Source organism: Microtus oregoni, unplaced genomic scaffold (assembly GCF_018167655.1).
Source record: "Microtus oregoni isolate MIOR12 unplaced genomic scaffold, Mior012 000077F_ref0000221, whole genome shotgun sequence".
In the NCBI taxonomy this organism is placed as follows: domain Eukaryota; kingdom Metazoa; phylum Chordata; class Mammalia; order Rodentia; family Cricetidae; genus Microtus; species Microtus oregoni.
Window position 1 is genome coordinate 5826250 of NW_024544029.1, and position 21044 is coordinate 5847293.

At 43.9% G+C, this 21044-nt stretch overlaps 1 protein-coding gene across 1 annotated transcript in view; it reads left to right on the forward strand.

The window, feature by feature from the left end:
* The window catches only part of Cers5 (ceramide synthase 5), a 30290-nt gene continuing 9246 nt past the window's right edge, over positions 1-21044 (forward strand). The window contains 3 exon segments of the mRNA XM_041642752.1: positions 1-372; positions 17835-17940; positions 19106-19236. Coding sequence (XP_041498686.1) covers positions 176-372; positions 17835-17940; positions 19106-19236 — 434 coding nt within the window. The 5' untranslated portion in view covers positions 1-175.

Genomic DNA, 21044 nt, shown 5'->3' on the forward strand with positions numbered 1-21044 from the left:
TGGGCGGGGAGGAGGCCAGGCCTGCCGGAGAGGCGGGCTGGGCTGCTGGGAGGACCCGGGGACGGAAGAGGGTGGCCGTAGGCCGGGCTCCGCCCCGGGGCTGCTTCCCAGCGGGTTCCGCTGGCCGTGGCTGCCGCGGAGGCTGTGGCGGCGGTGGCCGCCGGGCGGGCGTAAGATGGCGACTGCGGCGGCGGGAGCCCTGGGCCTCCTGTGGGGCTGGCTGTGGAGCGAACGCTTCTGGCTGCCGCAGAACGTGAGCTGGGCCGACCTGGAGGGCCCGGCCGACGGCTACGACTACCCGCGCGCCCGGCACATGCTGTCGGTGTTCCCGCTGGCGGCAGGCATCTTCTCCGTGAGGCTGCTCTTCGAGCGGTGAGAGCTGCTGTGCAAGGCCGGGGGCGGCGGGCGAGCAGGGGCCGGCGGGCGAGCCGGAGGCCGAGGCCCGGAAGCGACCGGGGGAGCCGAGGCCGCCGTGGGGATGCGCGCAGCCCGTGGACGCGCTCTCGGAGCCTGCGTGCATCCCGCGAGTCCGGGGTGTGGGCAAGTGAAAGAGGGCCGAGGGGGTCGCCGGGTCCCCCGAAGTGCAGACCCGGGACTTGCGTGGGGTTCTTAAAGGCTGCCTTTCCACCTCCGAGAGCCCGGGAGTGAGTCGCGCTCCCGCAGAGCCCTGCGCGAGGACCAGGAAGGGCCCAGGAGAACCAGAGTTAGTTGGGCTCTTGGAAGTTTGTGTGCTCAGTGCAGGCACCAGACCTTCCGAGCGACATAGGGGGGTACATGGGATGTAATGCTTTCCAAAATTACTTTAGCTTCTGAGAGGTGAAGGAAACTGGATCGGTTAGGCCCCAAGCCCGGATTTGTTAGCGCGTGGACGCCTGTTAGTGTGACAGTCGACGTCTCGCTAGGATAGGGTGTGGTGAATCAGCCTGAGGCTTCCAAAGTTTGGGGAAGGTGTCAAGAGGAACTGCCCAGCGGGCCTTGGAGGCCTGCACGGGAGGAGGAGTGGTCACTTTGAAGGCCTCGGAGCTGGGAGGTTATGGGCAAACAGTTTTGTGAACCAGCTTCTAAGGCTGTAGTATTTGCGTTAACCATATGCTCTGAGCTGGTTTCTCCCTTTCTTTGAATGGTGGGTCTTATCTGCTGCCAAAACTATATTACTCAGCGAGGGTTTTATGATTTTATAATGTGGATTTATTATAACAGTGTGTGTTTTTGATAAAGCTTACTCAAACGCCAAGAAAGCACTTTCTGCATAGGCAGAGGCGTCGTCTGTAAAAACCTTTATCTAGAACAAGCAAGGCTGTGTTGCAAGAAGGCCCTTTTCTAGTGTGGAGATGTGGTTTAGACAAGATCATCCAGTACTCAGAAATAATCTGTTTGGGATTACTTCTTTGATTTGCCTATGCCTAACTTTTTTTCTTACATGTAGCTAGTCACTTATCTGCATTTATTACTGCTGTTTGTTTCTTGTAAAAGTGCTGTACCAGATACTCAAGTGAAGAAGTGAATAATATATAATATACAAATATTTTTTTTAGATGAAGTAAATGAAATTCAAAGTCAATGCCTTTTCTGGGTCCCAGGAACTTAGAGTTTTCCAAGGTAATCATTATTTTAAGTATCCTTGAGGTGGAGGTGCAGGCATAGGAGTAATACGAGACATAATGACTATCAAGGGAAACAGATAATCCAATACAGAATCTTCTTTCATTGCCATAGGAATATAGTCTTTGCTTTTCATACAGATCCCTACCAGTTCTGTGAGTTCCCTCTGCTAGTGATGAAGATCCCTTGTTTATAAACACCATTTTCCATAAAGTTATGTATTCTAATTCTAAGGGTTTCCCCAGATGGCTGGAGACTGCTTCTTGGAGGAGTCACTGGAAAAGAGCCTTTCCCTTTGGGAATTCTAGCTGCACGTTTCTATGGTGACCAGTGTCAGGGTGAGCAGGCACTCTGTCTAGTGTTCTTGTCTAGTAGGGACACTCACCTTGTTTCCTCACCTGTGATCCTAGGAAAAGTTGGCCCTAGAAACAGTCTTGCTATTTTGTTTCCCTTTAAGACTCGCTTTTACAGAAAGAGCTTAGAATCGTCAGCTGCTTTGTTGGGTAGCTGGTCTTCCATAGAGGGAGCTGCAGCTACACTAAAGCACAGTGAAAGCCTATCCCAGGCCCTGGAGAGAAGACTCAGCCGTTCAGAACTGTGCCAGACAATCAGGTGCCTTCAGAGTTTGATTCCCAACCCACAACCATCTGCAACTCCAGTTCGAGGGGTTCGGAGGCCTCTTCTGACTCCATGGGCATCAAGTGTGCACATGATGCACAGACATGCATGCCATCAACACACACACACAAGATAAATTAGGATTTTTTTTTTTTTTTTTTTTTTTTGGTTTTTCGAGACAGGGTTTCTCTGTGGTTTTGGAGCCTGTCCTGGAACTAGCTCTTGTAGACCAGGCTGGTCTCGAACTCACAGAGTTCCGCCTGCCTCTGCCTCCTGAGTGCTGGGATTAAAGGCGTGCGCCACCACCGCCCGGCTAGGATTTTTTTTACAAGATATAGTGGCACACATATTAATCTCAGCACTCAAGACACAGAGACAGGCAGATCTCTGAATTCGAGGCCATCTTCTTAGTCTCATAGTGAGTTACAGGACAACCATTGAGACCCTGCCTCAGTAATACAAAAAAACAAAAAAGCCTATCCAAAATAATTGGGAAGTTGTTTTTTTCTGCATTTTCTCATTTAGTTTCTAGAAACAAACGATGTAGCAAATCATAGACTGGCACATGGTAGATGCCACCCTCCTTTTGCAGACAATAAACTAAGTCTAGCAGGAGCTGGAGGTTTTGCTCATTGGTGCTCCACTCAGTATTGAGCTCCTTTCCCAGTGTTTGGAGTTCTTTGATAGTACATGATAGGACTATTTCCCTTAAGCCACCTTCCAGGAGTTTTTGTTTGCTTAAGACAGAAGCTTAACTATGTCACTTTATAGTCCAACTGGCCTTGAACTCACAGGAATTCTTCCTTAGCCTTACCTGTTACAAATGTGCACCCTTACATCAGCTGTAAGATTTAACTTCTACCCCAGTACTCAAGAAGCTGAGGCAGGAAGATCATGAACTTGAGGGCTAGCCTGGGCTATATAGTGAGTTCCAGGCCAGCCAAAACTGTGTATTGAGGCTGTCTATCAAAATGGGGGAGCGGGGAGGGTTTAACTTTTTACAGGGGGCGGAATCCAAGGTACTCCTGTACTTGATTTAATGTGTTTCTAAGGGAGGGAAGCTTGAATTATTACTCTATTTCTTTTTTTTTAATTTTTTAAATTTATTTATTTATTAAAGATTTCTGCCTCCTCCCCGCCACCGCCTCCCATTTCCCTCCCCCTCCCCATTACTCTATTTCTTGAGATGTAGATAGATGTAGAGATATTTAAGAAAGGGTCTGTCTATGTAGTCCTGGTTGTTCTGGAATTTGCTATGTAGATAAGGGTAGCCTCCAACTCAACCTCTGCCTCCTGACTATTGGGGTTAAGAGCTATGTTTTATGTTTTAAGGACTCTCTTTCTTTCTTTCTTTCTTTCTTTTTTTTTTCGAGACAGGGTTTCCCTGTAGTTTTGAACCCTGTTCTGGAACTAGCTCTATAGATCAAGATGACTTCAAACTCAGAGATTTGCCTGCCTCTTCCTCCTGAATGCTGGAATTAAAGGTGTGTGCCACCACCATCTGGCTGTTTTAAGGAATCTTAACCCTATCCTACTTAATAAAAAGCTATCCTCCCCCTGATAAAGTTTTGCCATGTATTCTGGGCTAGTTCAGAACTCAAAATCCTCCTGCTTTGGCCTCCCAACTGCTAGGATTACAGGTAGACGCAAACAGGCCAAGCTTTCTCAGAGGTCTATCAAAAATTGGAGTATACTTTCTTTTCCTTCTCATAAACCATAGTGCCTTTTTTCCTTTCCATATTCTCCAGAGAACTGCAGCCTCCTCTAATAAGAGATTACTGAAAAACTATCTGACCATAAATAAAATATATCTCCTGCAGTTCAGGCTGGTTTCAGCTCACCACATCACTCAGCCTGGCCTTAACTCCTGGATCTTCCTACCCCCACTGCCCAAGGGCTAGGATTACAAGCATGAGCCGCCACACCCAGCACTATTATCTACTGTTTTCAAGAACTACAGTGTGGATTTTAGGATATAGCTCTGAGATGGAGTGTTTGCCCTGGGCTCAATCTCCAGCACAGGCAAAAACAAACTCACTCCAGAAGCAGCTATTACCTATCAAACAAAAGTGGGGTCCAGTGCCCAGTGTAGCATGTGACCAGTAGATATTTGTGGGATGGATGGAAAGGGCCTGCTCATCTACACAGATGCTCAGAGGAGCTTTCAGGGTTACAGAGATGTCTGGTGTGAAACGGACACTTTGATTGAGTCAGGGTGAGAGGATTCTGTGTGACATTTCACCATGTTATAGATGCACACCTAGCTAGCATTTTGTACAGCCTCTATCTTCCCTCTCTCACGAGCATCCTCATGACACCCACTGCCCTGCCTCTGTGCTCTCTCACAGAGGTGCTAACTCTTCTAGGTTTATTCTTTTCTCTAATATTGTATTGTTCATTGAAACCTGAGAGAATGGTCTAAGCCGATCTGTTGTATCTGATTTTTGTCTGTTTTGTTTCTGAGACTGACAGGATCTCTTGCCCATGCCACCCTCCCTCTTCCTCCTGATTGTTGGGATTACAGACATGAACAACACCTGGATTTTTAAGCTAAATTTTAATATAAAGTTGTTTGAAACTTAATACCCACCTCCTGAGTACTTGTCCCTTGGGATCAAGCAGGAGCCAGTGGCTAGATACTGATATCACCAGATCTGCGTAGGCTAATTTATTTGGGATGTTATTGCGACAGGAGTTCACGCTGCCGGAAGACAATTATTTTGTGAATCATGCAGGACAAGGGTGCGCACTTTCCCCACTGCTTAGTTCAGTCTTCTCTCTTGTCACTCAAAGGCAACTTCCTAGGGTGTCTGAAGGATTTTCCTGATAGCGTTTTCTGTCACTGGGAACTGGACAATTTCACTTGCAGGCCTGTTATGTCTTTGAGACATGACCTTGCTATATAGCCCTGGCTTGCTTGGAATATGTCGAATGAAGCGGCTGGCCTCAAACTCCAGAGCTCTCCTATCGTTGCTTTCTGAGTGCTGGGGTTAAAAGCAGGCACCACCACACCTGGCTGGGCACATTTCTTAGCCTGTCTTTCTCTTTCCCCTACCCCAGACAGGGTTTCACGATATAACTCTGGGTGTCCTGGAACACATCACTTTAGCCAGTATTAACACACCTTCCAGAGGTCAGAGCCTTTGATGAGAATAGCCATAGATGCTGATTAGGTTATAAGAACACAGCCCATTCCTCTGTGACCCAAGCTTATTCTGTTGAACATTGTTGAATTACAAATCACAGAATTAAATGACATTTGCTGATCAGCTGAGTTGATTGGGAAAATGGTCACATGGTCCTGTCTTATCTAAAACTCACTTCTCAGCCAGCTCTAGATGGTCAGAAGCCTGAGTCCCTCCTCACTCGGGAAAACTTTTTCTGCACAGTTGGTGGTGGTGTTTTTTTTGTTTTTTTTTTTGTTTTGTTTTGTTTTTGAGACAGGGTTTCTCTGTGGCTTTGGAGCCTGTCCTGGGACTAGCTCTGTAGACCAGGCTGGTCTCGAACTCACAGAGATCCACCTGCCTCTGCCTCCTGAGTGCTGGGATTAAAGGCGTGCGCCACCATCGCCCGGCTTTTTTTTTTTTAAAGTATGGTCACAAGGACTTTTTTTTTTAAATATTTATTTATTTATTATGTATACAATATTCTGTCTGTGTGTATGTCTGCAGACCAGAAGAGGGCAGCAGACCTCATTACAGATGGTTGTGAGCCACCATGTGGTTGCCGGGAATTGAACTCATGACCTTTGGAAGAGCAGGCAATGCTCTTAACCACTGAGCCATCTCTCCAGCCCCTGGTGTTGGTGTTTTGCAGACAACACAGAATTGTCATGACTGAGATCAGGTTCCTGAGTATCCTGGAGACAGCGTATCTGTCACTGAAAAGAAACATGTTACTTACTTTTTGCTAGTACCACCTCTTGATTCAAAGTATTAAAGTCTTCTAAATAGGTAAAGAGGTTAATGAAAGAGCAGAAATAACATACCTTCCTTATAGAGTTCAAAGAGATCTGCCTATTTTAAATTCCTCTCCAGAGATATTTTTAGACAAATAAAATCTTAGTTATAAAGAATATACCAAGTTTTGACCATTTGTACTTGAATCTATTCCAATTTTAGCATTAGGGGAATTGAGATATTGTTGCAAAAGGAGTTATTCATAACTTTCCAAAAACAAATAAAGAAACCAGCTTCCTTGATAGAATAATTAGAATAATTTTGTCCAGTATAGCAACCACTGCACAAGGCTCTTAGGATTTCAAATATGAGGACTCAGAGTTGAGATAGAAAGTTAATAAAAAGTATACACTGGCTTTAAAAAAATGACATCTCGGGGGCTGGAGAGATGGCTCAGCGGTTAAGAGCATTGCCTGCTCTTCCAAAGGTCCTGAGTTCAATTCCCAGCAACCACATGGTGGCTCACAACCATCTGTAATGAGGTCTGGTGCCCTCTTCTGGCCTGCAGACATACACACAGACAGAACATTGTATACATAATAAATAAATAAATAAATATTTAAAAAAAAATGACATCTCAGTTTTTACGTTTATTGAGGCAGGATCTTGTGTATTCCAGGCTGGCTTCAGATGACTAAGCCTATCTGGTTTATAGAGCCAACGGCTTCTTTGGTGAGCACTATAACCGATGAGCTAAATTCCTAGCCTACTCTTTCTGCTCATTTACATGTTGACAAGCCAGTACCTTGTACAACTTGTGTTTTGTTTTGTTTGATGCAGAGTCTCCTGTAGCTTAGGCTGGCCTCCGACTCCTTAGGTAGCTGACTCTTTAGGTAGCTGAAGCTGGCTGGTCTTGAGCTCTTCATCCTCCTGCTTCTACTTCCAGAGTGCTAGGATCACAGGTGTACACTACCATACCAAGCTTAATATTTTGGATCTGTCATATAAAATCAATAATGTAAAAATTAATTTTGCTTGGGCTTGTCTGTCTGTTTTGATGGTGGTTTGATTAAAAGCTTTCACCACTATATTCAGTTTAAGAGGACAACTTTTTTGTTTGTTTATTTTGTTTTTTGGAGACAGGGTTTCTCTGTATAGCCATTGCTGTCCTGGGGAAGCCACTCTGTAGACCAGGCCAGCCTCAAACTCAGAGATCTACCTCTCTCTGCCTCCCAAGTGCTGGGTGTGCATCATCACTGGTAAACTCGAGGATAACTTTGTTGTTGTTTTGTTTACTTTTGTTTTTCAAGCCAGAGTTTCTCTTTGTAGCCTTGACTGTTCTAGAACTCACTCTGTAGACCAGGCTGGCCTCGAACTCAAAGATCTGCCTGCCTTTGCCTCCAGGGTGCTGGGATTAAAAGTGTGTACCACCACCATCTAGTTCTGAGGACATTATTTTAAAAATTATTTTATGTGCATGAGTGTCTTGCCTGCATATAATCTGTGCACTCTGTGGACCTGGTGTCTGTGGAGGCCTCCAAGGACACTAGGTCCACAGAGAATGCATCAGATAGATCCATTGAAATGCATTGAAACCATAGTTAATAGGTTGTGAGCTACTGGGTGGATTCTGAAAGCCAAAAATGGGTCTTAAAGAACAGCAGTGTTTCTTACTGTTTATCCATCTCCCTAGCTCAGATAATAATATTTTAAGAGTAGATTCTCACAGACTGGGTACAGTGATACACACTTCTAATCCCAGCACTTGGGAGGCAGTGGCGAGACCAGCTTTCATCTACAGAGTTTACCAAGACAACCAGGGCTACACAGAGAAACTGCATTTTGGAAAAAACAACAACAAAATAAAAACTAGGCATGATGGCATCATTCAGGATGGAGACAGGAGGATCAAAAAAGGGGCCTCCCCCACCACTGCCAAAAAAATCATAAGGAAACTTGTTTGTTTTTCAAGACAGGGTTTCTCCAAGTAACAGCCTTGAGTGTCCTGGAACTCACTCTGTAGACCAGGCTGGCCTCAAACTCAAAAGATCCGCCTGCTTCTGCCTCATGAGAGCTGGGATTAAAGGCGCATCACCACCACCCAGTGACAAGATAAAATCTTAATAGTGGGCAGAGTGAGTAGAGGTCCTCAAGGGCTAGGAGAATTTCTAATATTAGTCCCTGAGTGATTTAAGTAATCAGATATTCTATTTTTACTGATATTTGATTGATAGTAATGTCTGGTTAACCATTGCTCCGTATTTTTACTGTCTAAATCTGCTCAGTAGTTAATGATCTGTAAACAAACAAACAAGTTTGTCAAGTAATCATGTATACACTGGGAGCTGCACGGCCCAGGAGGGCAGTGGAAGTAATCACATTCTGTGTTGTGGTTTATGAATCCAGGGTTTCCAGTTGACTGGTGATCCAGGCCTATAATCCCGCACTCACAGGATTGAAGCAAGATCACAAATTTGTGTCCAAAATTCGCAAACACCAGAGGTGGGGGTGGGGAGTTAAGAAAGATATTCTTTGTAGATTTTAGTTTCTGGGTAGCAGCTGTCTTAAAAGTTTCCATCATAAGCACAGAGTGTCTTCAATTAAATCAGGTTGTTGTGGTTGTTTAATTCTTCCTGATCATAGATTAAAACTGGCTTACTTAGGGCTAGAGAAATGCTCATCAGTTTAGATACTTGCTATTCTTGCAGAGGTCCTGGGTTCAGTTCCCAACATGCACATGGTGAGTTAAAAACCATCCCTAACTTCATTTCCAGGGCATCCAACACATTCCTCACCTCCTCAGGTGCCAGGCATGCCCGCGGTGCACATACGTGCAGGCAGAACACCCATACACATAAAATAAAATTTTGGTTAACTTGAATTTCTGATTCCTCAGAAGGCAATGACCTTCTACACTTGATAAAGCACAAAACTGACCCATCAGCCGGGCGGTGATGGCGCATGCCTTTAATCCCAGCACTCGGGAGGCAGAGGCAGGAGGATCTCTGGGAGTTCAAGGCCAGCCTGGTCTACAAGAGCTAGTTCCAGGACAGGCTCCAAAGCTACAGAGAAACCCTGTCTCGAAAAACCAAAAAAAAAAAAAAAAAAAAAAAAAAAATACAAAAACTGACCCAGCAAGTCTTTGTCTTTTGAAGTGGCACTTCACCTAACAGGGATTTTTTTGTTTTTGTTTTTGTTTTTTTTTTTTTTGCTGTTGTAATCCAAATTGGCCTCCACTTCACTGGATAGATTACACCACTGTACTTAGTTTGACTTATCTGGTCAGTGTTAGATGCTGACCCTAGGGTCTTTGTACTGCTGAGCTATGACCATGTCCTCTTTGTTTTTACTCCTTATTTTGAGACAGGTTTTATTAAGTTGCCCGGGTTGGCTTTGATCTCACTGTAGCTCAGGTAGGCCTTGAACTTTTGACCATCCTGCCTCAGTCTTCAAGTAACTAAGATTACACAAGCTTGTGCTATCAAGTCTTCCCCCAAATTATTTATTCTTCAGTAACTATTTATTGACAGGTTAACAGCGATGATATGTGTTCCAAGGATAAAATGGTAAGTGTTCTGGCTTTAGAGTATTTGCCTAACATCCAAAAGGGACCGAGTTTGATCACAAGCAAACAAAACTCTCCACTAAACTATGATTTTAGTGTTCAGGGGAACAACCAAAAAGCCATTAGTTAAAGTGTAGTTATGTCGTTAGCCAAGCTTGGTGGTTTGTACCAATAATCCCTGCATTTAGGAGATGGAGGCTAGAGGATCCAGTGGAGGAGGCTGTCTTCTGTTGCATAGGCTCTTGGTGGACTAGATGAGTCTGGAGAAAGTAGGATTTAGTTCTAAAATACAGGCTTGGAGACTCACTGAAAGTTGTTTCTTGGAATATGAAGGATGGAAGGAGTTTTTGTTGTTGTTGTTGTTTTTTTAAAAGACATTAATTTTCTGTGCATTGGTGTTTTATCTGCATGTCAGTCTGTGTGAGGGTTTCGGGTCCCCTGGAACTGGAGTTACAGTTGTTAGCTGCCATGTGGGTGCTGGGAATTGAACACCCCCACCCCTGCCGCCCTCTGGAAGAGCAGTCAGTGCTTTTAAACAGGGCACTATCTCTCCAGCCTCCAAGACTTTCCTGAGAAAGAACTTAATTGTTGCCTTTTTCCATAATCTACTCATGTGGGTGTGTATGTTTCAACTTGAAGCAAATGGACTAGGTTGTATAATCATTAAAAGATAAGGTGTGTGTGGTGGGGGGTGCTGCAGAGGTGACTCAGCAATTAAGAACACTGGCTGTTCTGCCAGATGACCCAAGACTCAAATCTGTACCTAGCTGGGGGTGAGGCACACTTTTTTTTTTTTTTGGATTTTTTTCAAGACAGGGTTTCTCTGTAGTTTTTGGTGCCTGTCCTGGAACTAGCTCTTGTGGAGACCAGGATGGCCTCAAACTCACAAAGATCCACCTGCCTCTGCCTCCCGAGTGCTGGGATTAAAGGCGTGCGCCACCACTGCCCTGCTTTTTTTTTTTTTTTTTTTTTGGATTTTTACACTTTTTTTCCATTAAGATTTAGTTTATTTGTGTATCTGAGTGTTTGGCTTGTCTGTATGAGTGTGCCCCTCATGTGGAGACTAGAAGAGGGCATTGAAACTTCTGGAACTGGAGTTACAAGGGCCACTACGTGGGTGCTAGGAACTGAACCCGAGTCCTCTACAGTAGCAGCAAGTGCAGTTAACCAGTGAGCCATCTCTCCAGCCCCATGGTGGTGTAAACCTTTAGCCTCAGAAATCTGGAGGCAAAGGCAGGCAGGTTTCTGTGAGCTGAAGGCCTGGTCTACATAGAAAGTTCAAGGCCAGTCAAAGCAGTGTAGAGTCAGACACACACACACAAAATTCGAGAGGCCACAGAAATAACACAGTGGTTAAGAGCACTTGCCGTTTGCTCTAACAAAGGTTTGTTTCCGAGCACCCATATTGAGTGGCTTGCAGACACCTGGTACTCCTGCTCCAGAGGATCTGACATAGTCTTTTGGTCTCCATGAGCACACACAGTATACTTACGTGTACATATAATTTGTTTTCAGCAGTGGTGGTGCATGCCTTTAGTCACAGAACTCAGTAGGTAGATAGAAGCAGGTGGATTTGAGTTTGAGGCTAGCCAGGGTTGCATAAAAAGACCCTGTGTCAAAAAACAAAAACTTTTAAAAAGTGACTTTATTATTTCATTAGTGTGTGGTTGTTTTCTCTTTGACTCTGTGGGTTCCAGAGATCAAACTCAGAGTGTTGGAGTTAGAGACAATAAGTTCCTTTATCCAATGAGCCATCTTACTGGCCCAGAATCTGCATTCTTTCAGGTCTGTAAAGACAGTTGTCTTCATGATACTTCCATGATTTTGTAGGAATTCTTTTCTCTCATAAGTATGCATTGAAACTACACAGCTACTTGGCATATCCGTATTGTGACAGACTGAATGTAGTGCTGACATGTGGCCAGAACTGCCAGGAAGCAAGGAGATATATTAAACTATCAAGTTATATACTCTTCTTTCTTTTTAGTTAGGAAAAGTTATTTTTCACAAGCTGTTAAATTACCATGTAATAAGCTCATTCTTTTTTTTTTTTTTTTTTTTAAATATTTATTTATTTATTATGTATACAATATTCTGTCTGTATGTATGTCTGCAGGCCAGAAGAGGGCACCAGACCTCATTCCAGATGGTTGTGAGCCACCATGTGGTTGCTGGGAATTGAACTCAGGACCTTTGGAAGAGCAGGCAATGCTCTTAACCACTGAGCCATCTCTCCAGCCCAATAAGCTCATTCTTATTGTAAATTAATAACTATTAATTTAAAAAATTTTAATTTCTGTAGCAGTATACATTAATAGATCTTATTCACATAAATAAAAACTTATTTGAGATACTTAATGATTTTTTGCTGTTGCTAAGACAGGGTCTGGCTGGTTTGGATTGATTTGCTCCAAGTTTTAAGTTACTTGCTAGAGACTTCTCTGCTGATTGGTCTAGAGAAGTAGGCAGTCTATGAAAGCCTATGTGTGTGGCTGTCAGGGATGGCCTCCGGATGCAGTTCCGCCTTTCTCCTTGTTTGAGACAGGGTTTCTTTGGCTCACCCTGATGTAAGCCGGGTTGGCTAGCCCACCAACTTTCTGTGGTTCTCTGGCTCCACCTCCTGTCTCCTAATTGTATGCTTGGCATGCAGGGACACTGGATCCGGTTCTTATTTAGGTTCTGGGGACAGCTAGTGCTCTACCTGCTGAGTTATCTCCTCAGCCTGAAAATTACTAAGTGGGGGTGAGGCGGTTGAGTGAGGATCTTGATGTGCAGCTCTCGCTGGCCTAAAATTAAGAGCAGTTCTCTTGGTCTCCTGAGTGCTAGGATTACAGCGATGAGCCATCATGCCTGGCCTGAAAGCTATTCTTCCCACTACTTCAAGATGTAAGTTTAGTGGGTCAGTCTGAAGGTGACTTACCTGCGCTGTGAAGTAATTTCATTCTGCCTTTTCTCTGTTCCCTTGTTAGGCAGTACGAAACCACCTGCTGCTTTGCTCTTCAATATTAACAGTTCTCTTGAGCTTGTGATTTGCGCCACCATCAATGGTGGATGTGAACTGTTCACAGGCATTCAGTCTAGACCGTGCTTCTTAATCAATGTTCTGTGGCAAGTCGTACAAATAGGCTAATACACTGAGACATGTATCTTGGCTCTCAGGATGGTCTATGTGGCCAGGGGAACTTGGGATCACTATGTTAATTACGTTACCTCAACCAAATAGACAATAAGGTAAGCATTTGGGAATGATTTTGTGTGTGTGTCCATACACACACACACATGCATGCACACACGCATGCATGAGTGCACCAGAGGACAATCTCAGGTATTGTTCCTGGGGTTCCATTCTTCCTGTTTTTTGGTAGAGGGTTTCACTGACTTGGAAATTGGCCAGTAGGCTAGGCTGGCCGGCCAGAAAGCCCTAGAGATCTGACTGTCTCCACCTCCCCAGTGCTGGGATTACAAGTATGCACCACCACGGTACCTGGCTTTTTTCACCTTTAATGTAGGTCAGAGGATCTTCACATTTGCAAGGCACACACTTAATGATTAAATTTGTGAATGGGGAGATAATTTACTTTTTCTTTCTTCCTTCATTCTCTTCCTCTCACCCCCACCCCCTTAAAGATAAGGTCTCACTTTGTAGTCCTGGTTGGCCTGGAACTTGTTATGTAAATCAGGCTGGCCTCACAATTTTTCATTGAACTCTGAACTAATGAAGACAAGAAATGATCTCTGCTAGCTCTAGGATATTGAGTCCATTCCAAGGTCAGATAACAATAGTGATGAAAATGTTAGCTTTACCTGTAAATAAGGTACAGTCTTCTTGCTTGGCACTGCTGAGTTTATTAGTGGACACCAAGACAGAGATCTGTTTCTAGTGAAAATGACAACAGCTGTTCCTGGAACACAGGTTCTTCATGAGACTGCAGGCACTTACAGCCAAGTCTCATGTAAGCCCACACTGTCCTCAAACCTACTAGATAACTGAGGATGAACACTGAACCCCTGATTCTTCTGTCTCTCTGTCCCATGTACTGGGATTACAGGGAGTTCTGAGGATCGAGCCCCGGATTTGCTACTTAAGCACATTATTTCACCAACTGAACTATATCCCAATTTACTAAAGGCTATTTCTAATGGATGTTTACTGTCGGGTACGAAACAAGGCATGCATCTCATCTTTAAAATCTCTAGAGGTGACTCACAGGGAAAGGGCACTTGCTGCCAAGCTTGACAACCCAAGTCAATTCCCAGAACCTACAACATAGAAAAAAAAAAACCTATTCCCACACGTTGTCTTCTGACCTTCATATGTGTAACCTAGCACAGGTATTTACCCTCACAACACACACACACATGAAGGGGGGGGAAACATGCACACCAAGTAAATTTAAAAAAAAAAATTTAAAAGCCCTTTGAGCTGATTGTGGGGTGGGGATAAATGACTTTAATACCAACACTTGGGAGGCAGAGGCAGGTGGATCTCTGAGGTTTTGAGGCCAGCCTGGTCTACATAATTTCAGGCCAGCCAGGGAGACTTCTTCCACAAAAACAGCAACCACAAAGGCTGTGTTGGGATGGAGAGGTGGCTGAGCACTTAGAGTATTAACTGCTCTTCTAGAGGAACCAGTTGGGTACCCAGTGTCTGTGTGGGTCAACTCACAAACTCTTGTAACTCCAGTTCCAGGGGCATCTGACACATCTGGCTTCTGCTTTTTCTTTTGTTTTTTTTTTTTTTTGAGACAAATTTTTTCAGTATAGCCCTGACTGTCCTGGAACTTGGTCTGTAGACCAGGCTGTTCTCAAACTCACAGATCCTCCTGCCTCTGCCTCTGGAGTGCTGGATTAAAGGGGTACACCACCACTGTCCAACTAACAGATACTTCAAAATAGCCCAGGAGTGGTGGCACACGCCTTTAATCACAGCACTTTGGAGGCAGAAGCAAGCAGATCTCTGCAAGTTTGAGGCCAGCTTGGTCTACAAAGCAAGGTCCAGGACAGCTAGGACTGTTACACAAAGCAACCTTGTTTCAGGAAAAAGAAAAAAAGTAAATAATAAAGTAACCATTCTTTGATGTTCTCTGCTTTTGGACCTTCGTACAATTCAGTTTCTGATATGGCCTGGATTCAACAACAAAATGACTGCCTTGAATATCCTTTTGAATGCTGCTCAACCCCAGATGCAAACTGAGATCAAGTAGAGCAAGACAGTCTAGACCAGCCAGTCACCTGATGGTCACTGAATGTCATTGTTAGGGTTCCTATTGCTGTGATAAAACACTATCACCAATAGCAATTTGGTTTTTTTTTGTTTTTGTTTTTTTGTTTTTTTACAAGAGCACAAATCCACTTTTATTTATTTACTTTTCATTGGTTTAAATCCGGGATGGGTACAGCATCACACGGATTCTGTGTCCAATGGCTTTTGCAGGAAGGTTGCTTCGGAATTTGGCCCGGACCATGCCACTGTTTCCATGGGCCCGAGTTACTTTCCCCCAGATCACTCTGGTCACCAATAGCAATTTGGGGAGGAAAGGATTTACTTCAGGTTCCATTTCTATTTCGCAGACCATCACTGAGGAAAGTCAGGGCAGGAGTCCAGAGGCAGGAGCTGATGTAGAGGCCATGGAGAACCTTAGTAAATAAAAATGTTGTCTATTATTTGTGTTAACAAGGACTTTGAACATAAGATGGTGTTTAAAATATTAGCAAATTGTAGTATAGCACTAGCCATGGAAATGGGAGTGACTTCCCACCTAGGTAGAGAAAGTAGATTATAGCTGTGGCTAAGTCTGTGCTCTGAAGTGTTTGCCTGGGGTTCCTTTACAGAAGAAAATAGTAAATTTTTTTTAGTGATTTTATTTTATGTGTACTGGTATTTTGCCTATACGTATGTCTGTATGAGGGCATCAAATCCCCTGGAGCTGTAGTTACAGACAGTAGTGAGCTGCCATGTGGGTTCTGGGAATGGAACCTGGGTCATCTGGAAGAGCAGCCAGTTCCCTTAACTGTTCTCTCTAGCCCCAGTAATAGTTTCTTATTCTCAATCCTCAAAGGTAATAAATGCTGAACTGGGGACTTGATTCTGAGCCAAGGAGATAAATTGGTGGGTAAAGGACATGTCTTGAGGTGTTTGTTGTCATCGCAGAATCCATATAAAGCTGGACAGTGCAAGCACTTCTGCAATCCCAGTGTTCCTGCAGTGGGGTGTAGTAGCTCACAGGCCTGCTGTGTGCATCCACAGTAGTAGACAACCAAGGGGACTGTCTCTAGCAAGTAGAAGGAGAAGACCGACTGATACCTGAGGTTGTCTTTTGACTTCTGAAAGTGTGCACACCTATGCACATGATCACACACACACACCAAATAGAAAAGGGAGGAACAATACAGTCTTCATTCTGTCTTCTTTGACAACTAAAGTGGGGACCAGGGTACTAGAGAGATAGCTTAGTACTTAAGAGGAACCTAGGTTTGGTTTCTAGCACCCCCATGGTGGCCTACAGCTATCCATAACTCCAGTATCAGGGAATCAGACTAGATCTTCTAACCTCTGAAGGCACCTGGCACACCATGGTACACATACATACATGCAGTTAAAGCATTCACACACTTAATAAATCTGGAAAGAAAAAACATCTTGCCCAGGATGTCACTTGAAAACATTTGAGGACTATTCAGTCCCCAGCTACAGAACAAAATGACCTGGGAACTGGAGAGACGGCCCAGTGGTTAAGGGGACTAGCTATAAAAGATCAAGAAAACTACCCTGACACAAGAACTAAATTGAGGTGGGGTTTTTTCTGTACTGTGAGCTGGCCTCAAGTGTTCAATCTTCCTGCCTTAGCCTCCCAAGTATGGGACCACATGTATGTGCCACCACACCTGGCTTTTTTTCCTGATGTGAGGAAAATTATCTTATTAACACTTCACTTGTTACAGAGTATTTTACATACATTGTCATTATAATAATAAGTAGTAGTAGTAGTATTTGTGTCTAGGGGACAGGATCTTACTTTATAACTATTGCTGGCCTGGAATTGGAGATCTGATTGCTTCCCCAGTGCTGGAATTAAAGGTGTGAGCCACTTAGTGCACTACCACACTTGGCAATCTAAACTCTTTGTTTTGTTTCTTGTAATTTTTCAAGATAGGATTTCTCTGTATAGCCCCGAATGTTCTGGAACTCATAGATCTGCCTGCCTCTTTCTTCCAGAACACTGGGGTTAAAGGCCTGCACCACCACTGTTCAGCTATGTTTTGTTTTTTGTTGTTTGGTTTTTTGTTATTTTTGGAGACAGTGTTTCTCTTTGTAGCTGTGGTTGGCACCTGATTTTGCCTGTGCTGAGATTAAACATTTGCCCCACCATGCAGGGTCCAGTCTACCATTTTAAAATGAGCCTTTTCAAGTGTGTCAGTGACAGATTATGAAACCAAATTGTTGTGGGGAGCTGTGGCGGGCTGTGTCCTGCCACCCTGCTAGCTTTACACCCAAAATAATTAAACAAAAACTGTATTTTTTTTTAAACACTGCCTGGCCCATTAGTCCAAGCCTCTTATTGGCTAGCTCTTACATATTGATCTAACCTAGTTTTAATAATCTGTGTAACACCACAAGGTGGCTTACCAGGAAAGATCTTAACCTGCGTCTGTCTGGAGTGGGAGAATCATGGTGACTGCCTGACTTGGCTTCTTTCTCCCAGCATTTTTTTTTTTTTGGAAATAATTTCAACACTTTATTTTTGCTAATCACATGGTGCGTGTGCTGCCAGTGCAGGTGTGGTAGATGCCAGAAGAGGGTGTGGGGTCTACTCACTCCCGCCTCCCCCACTTGATGGAAGTGTTGGGAGTCAACTCAGATCCTCTAGAAGAGCAGTGTGTGCTCTTACCCACTGAGCCATCGCTCCAGCCCTTCTCCCAGCATTTTGTTCTGTTTACTCCGCCTACCTAATTTTCTGTCCTATCAGGCCAAGCAGTTTTCTTTATTAGTTAACCAATGAAAGCAACAGATAAGATACAAGACCCACCTCCATCACCAAATAACAAATTTCTAGTTCCTAGTCTTGTGCTTTCATTTTTTTCTCACATTAGTCCCTCCCTGATCATGACATAGCAAATCATAGTTAGAGTTGAATTTTTTTCTGTTACAGGTTTATTGCCAAACCCTGTGCACTCCATGTTGGCATTGAAGATAGTGTTCTCTATCGTGTTGAATCCAATGACACCCTTGAGAAGGTGTTCATATCTATTACTAAGGTAAGTAAGCAGAGAACAAGAGTCAGAAGTCGCATGAAGGTTGCTCTGTAGATGGGAATAGAGCATGCAAGAAAAGGAAATGGTTCTTCAGGTTTAGGTGATCTGCTTGGTGGAGAGCCTTAGCCTCTCTAGCCGGAACTCCTGTATTTCACACACCTCTTAATTTTCTCCTTAGCATCTACCTCTACCTGAATTCTTCCACTCTAAACTCAAATCCTGTCTTATTTTCCCTTTTCTTGCACCAACTTCTATTCAAGATGAGGGTAGTTCTAGTGGCCTTTGTGATTTTTGTTTGTGTATTAACATATATATGTTTTATATATGTATGTGTATGAAGACAGACGTATACACACATATTTTGAATCTTCTGGAACTTGAGTTACAGGTGGTTGTGAACTACCATGTGGGTGTTGGGAATTGAACTTGGGTCCTCTGCAAGAGCAATAAGTGCTCTTAACCACTGAGCCATCTCTCCAGCCTCATTTTTTTTGTTTTGTTTGTTAATTTGTTTTGTTTGTTTGTTTTGTTTTTGTTTTTTGAGACAGGGTTTCTCTGTAGCTTTTGGAGCCTGTCCTAGAGCTAGCTCTTGTAGACCAGGCTGGCCTCGAACTCAAGAGATCCACCTGCCGTGGCCTCCCAAGTGCCCTGAATTCAGGGCCAGCCTGATCTACAGAGCGAGTTTCAGGACAGACTCCAAAACTACAAAGAGAAACCCTGTTGGGTGGGGGAAGAAAAATAGAATTGCCATTGCAAGCTTATCAAGATGTATGGAGTTTGACACTGGACAAATCTCAGCTTCCTTAAACTAGCTGTGTGATGTTTTTATTTGTAAGTTAATTAGAATAATGTGAGTTTATTTAAAAATGATTTGGGGCCGGGTGGTGGTGGTGTACGCCTTTAATCCCAGCACTTGGGAGGCAAAAGCTGACAGATCTCTGAGTTCGAGGCCAGCCTGGTCTACAGAGCTGAGTTCCAAGACAGGCTTCAAAACTACTATACAGAGAAACCCTGCCTTGAAAAACAAAACAAAAAAGATTTGGGGATGAAATCTGGAAAAGATAAATACCACTTGAGTCACTGTGGTTGACACCTCTTTGCCACTCAACTAGTAAATTGGGAGTTTTGTGCAGAAAGGAGTGCTCTAACTCTGGTCACATGTCTACAGTACCCTGATGAGAAGAGGCTGGAGGGCCTATCAAAGCAACTGGACTGGGATGTCCGAAAAATCCAGTGCTGGTTTCGCCATCGGAGGAATCAGGACAAGCCTCCAACGCTGACTAAATTCTGTGAAAGCATGTATGTGTGCAAGGGGGTAGATAATGAGAAGGGTGGGGGTACAGCTGGACTTTTGGGGGGCAGAAATTCGTTCATTATTAGGATAATAAAACAGACTCTAATGCCAAAGATAAGATTTTAAAAAGCCAAGGGGAAATGGAAATAGAATTTATGTCCTGTGCTTCTCAGCCAGCTCTGCTAAGTAAGTAAACAGCAAAACCCTCATAGAAGTAGGAAAAATAGGAAAAAAGAGAACTGGGAAACTGGTCACATTTGTTCCCCAGGTCACACTTTCCACTAAGACAGGACAATTCCTTTTTGTTCCTTCTTTTCAAATAGATTGAGATAAGCATGTTGACACAGACACTTTTCATCCCCCAACACTCCTAGTTCAAGGTCAGCCTGTCCAAGTTTAAGGGCAAGTGGTGGGTAAAAAGTGAGACCCTGTCTACTTATCTTCAAAGGAAAAAAATGGGCTGGAGAGATGGCTCAATAGCACATGATATCCATGATATTCCTCCAGAGGACCCAAACTTGTTCCCCAGCACCCACATGAGGGAGCTCAACCCTCTGTAACTCCAGACCCAGGACATCTGAATCCTCTGGCCTCTGGGTACCTGTTCTCAGATGTAGAAACACTCATGTGCACATGCACGTGTACACACACACACACTTTAAAAACTGAAATAATCCCAGCACTCAGGAGACAGAGGCAGGTGGATGGATCTCTTGAGTTCTAGGACAGCCAGGCTACAAAGAAAACCTTATTTCTTGAAAAACAAAAGCAAATAAATAAACAACAAATCTTTTTTTTTTTTCTTGGTTTTTTGAGATAGGGTTTCTCTGTGGTTTTGGAGCCTGTCCTGGAACTAGCTCTTGTAGACCAGGCTGGTCTCGAACTCACAAAGATCCGCCTGCCTCTGCCTCCCAAGTGCTGGAATTAAAGGCGTGCGCCACCACCGCCCGGCTACAACAAATCTTTTTAAAAAATAGATTGGGGGCTGGAGAGATGGCTCAGTGGTTAAGAGCATTGCTTGCTATTCCAAAGGTCCTGAGTTCAATTCCCAGCAACCACATGGTGGCTCACAACCATCTGTAATGAGGTCTGGTGCCCTCTTCTGGCCTGCAGGCATATATTGTATACATAATAAATAAATAAATATTTAAAAAAAATAAAAATAAAAAAAAAATAGATTGGGAGCCACGCAGTTGTGGTGCACCCCTTTAACCCAGCACTCGGGAGGCAGAAGCAGGCAGATCTTTGTGAGTTCGAGGCCAGCCTGGTCTACAAGAGCTAGTTCCAGAACAGGCACCAAAGCTACAGAGAAACCTTGTCTCGAAAAAAAAAAAAAAAAGGATTGGGAGTTAGTTCCAATAATTGCACTTGTACAGGGCGATGGTGGCACACACCTTTAATCCCAGCACTTGCAAGGCAGAGGCAGGAGGATCTCTGCGTTGAAAACCAAAAGAACTCTGATTTCAAGTACAGTTTCTCAGAAAAGGAAAAATTCCCACAAAAATGTAAATATAGAGTGAGCTGGTACTGTTTCTATCAAAGGAGCAGGAGGGTACATACCTACCTATACAAGTGCAGGTTGTTTTGCTTTTCAAGACAGGCTTTCTCTGTGTAGCCCTGGCTGTCCTGGAACTCGATCTGTAGACCAAGCTGGCCTCACAGAGTTCCACCTGCCTCTGCCTCTCAAGTGCTGGGATGTTGGGGTTTAAGCACCACGCCCAGCAGAATCACATAGTTTTTAATTCTCTAGAGATAGATGTTAGTCACTGTCATGCAATTTAAAAATCAGGTCTCATGAGGGAATCTAATAGGA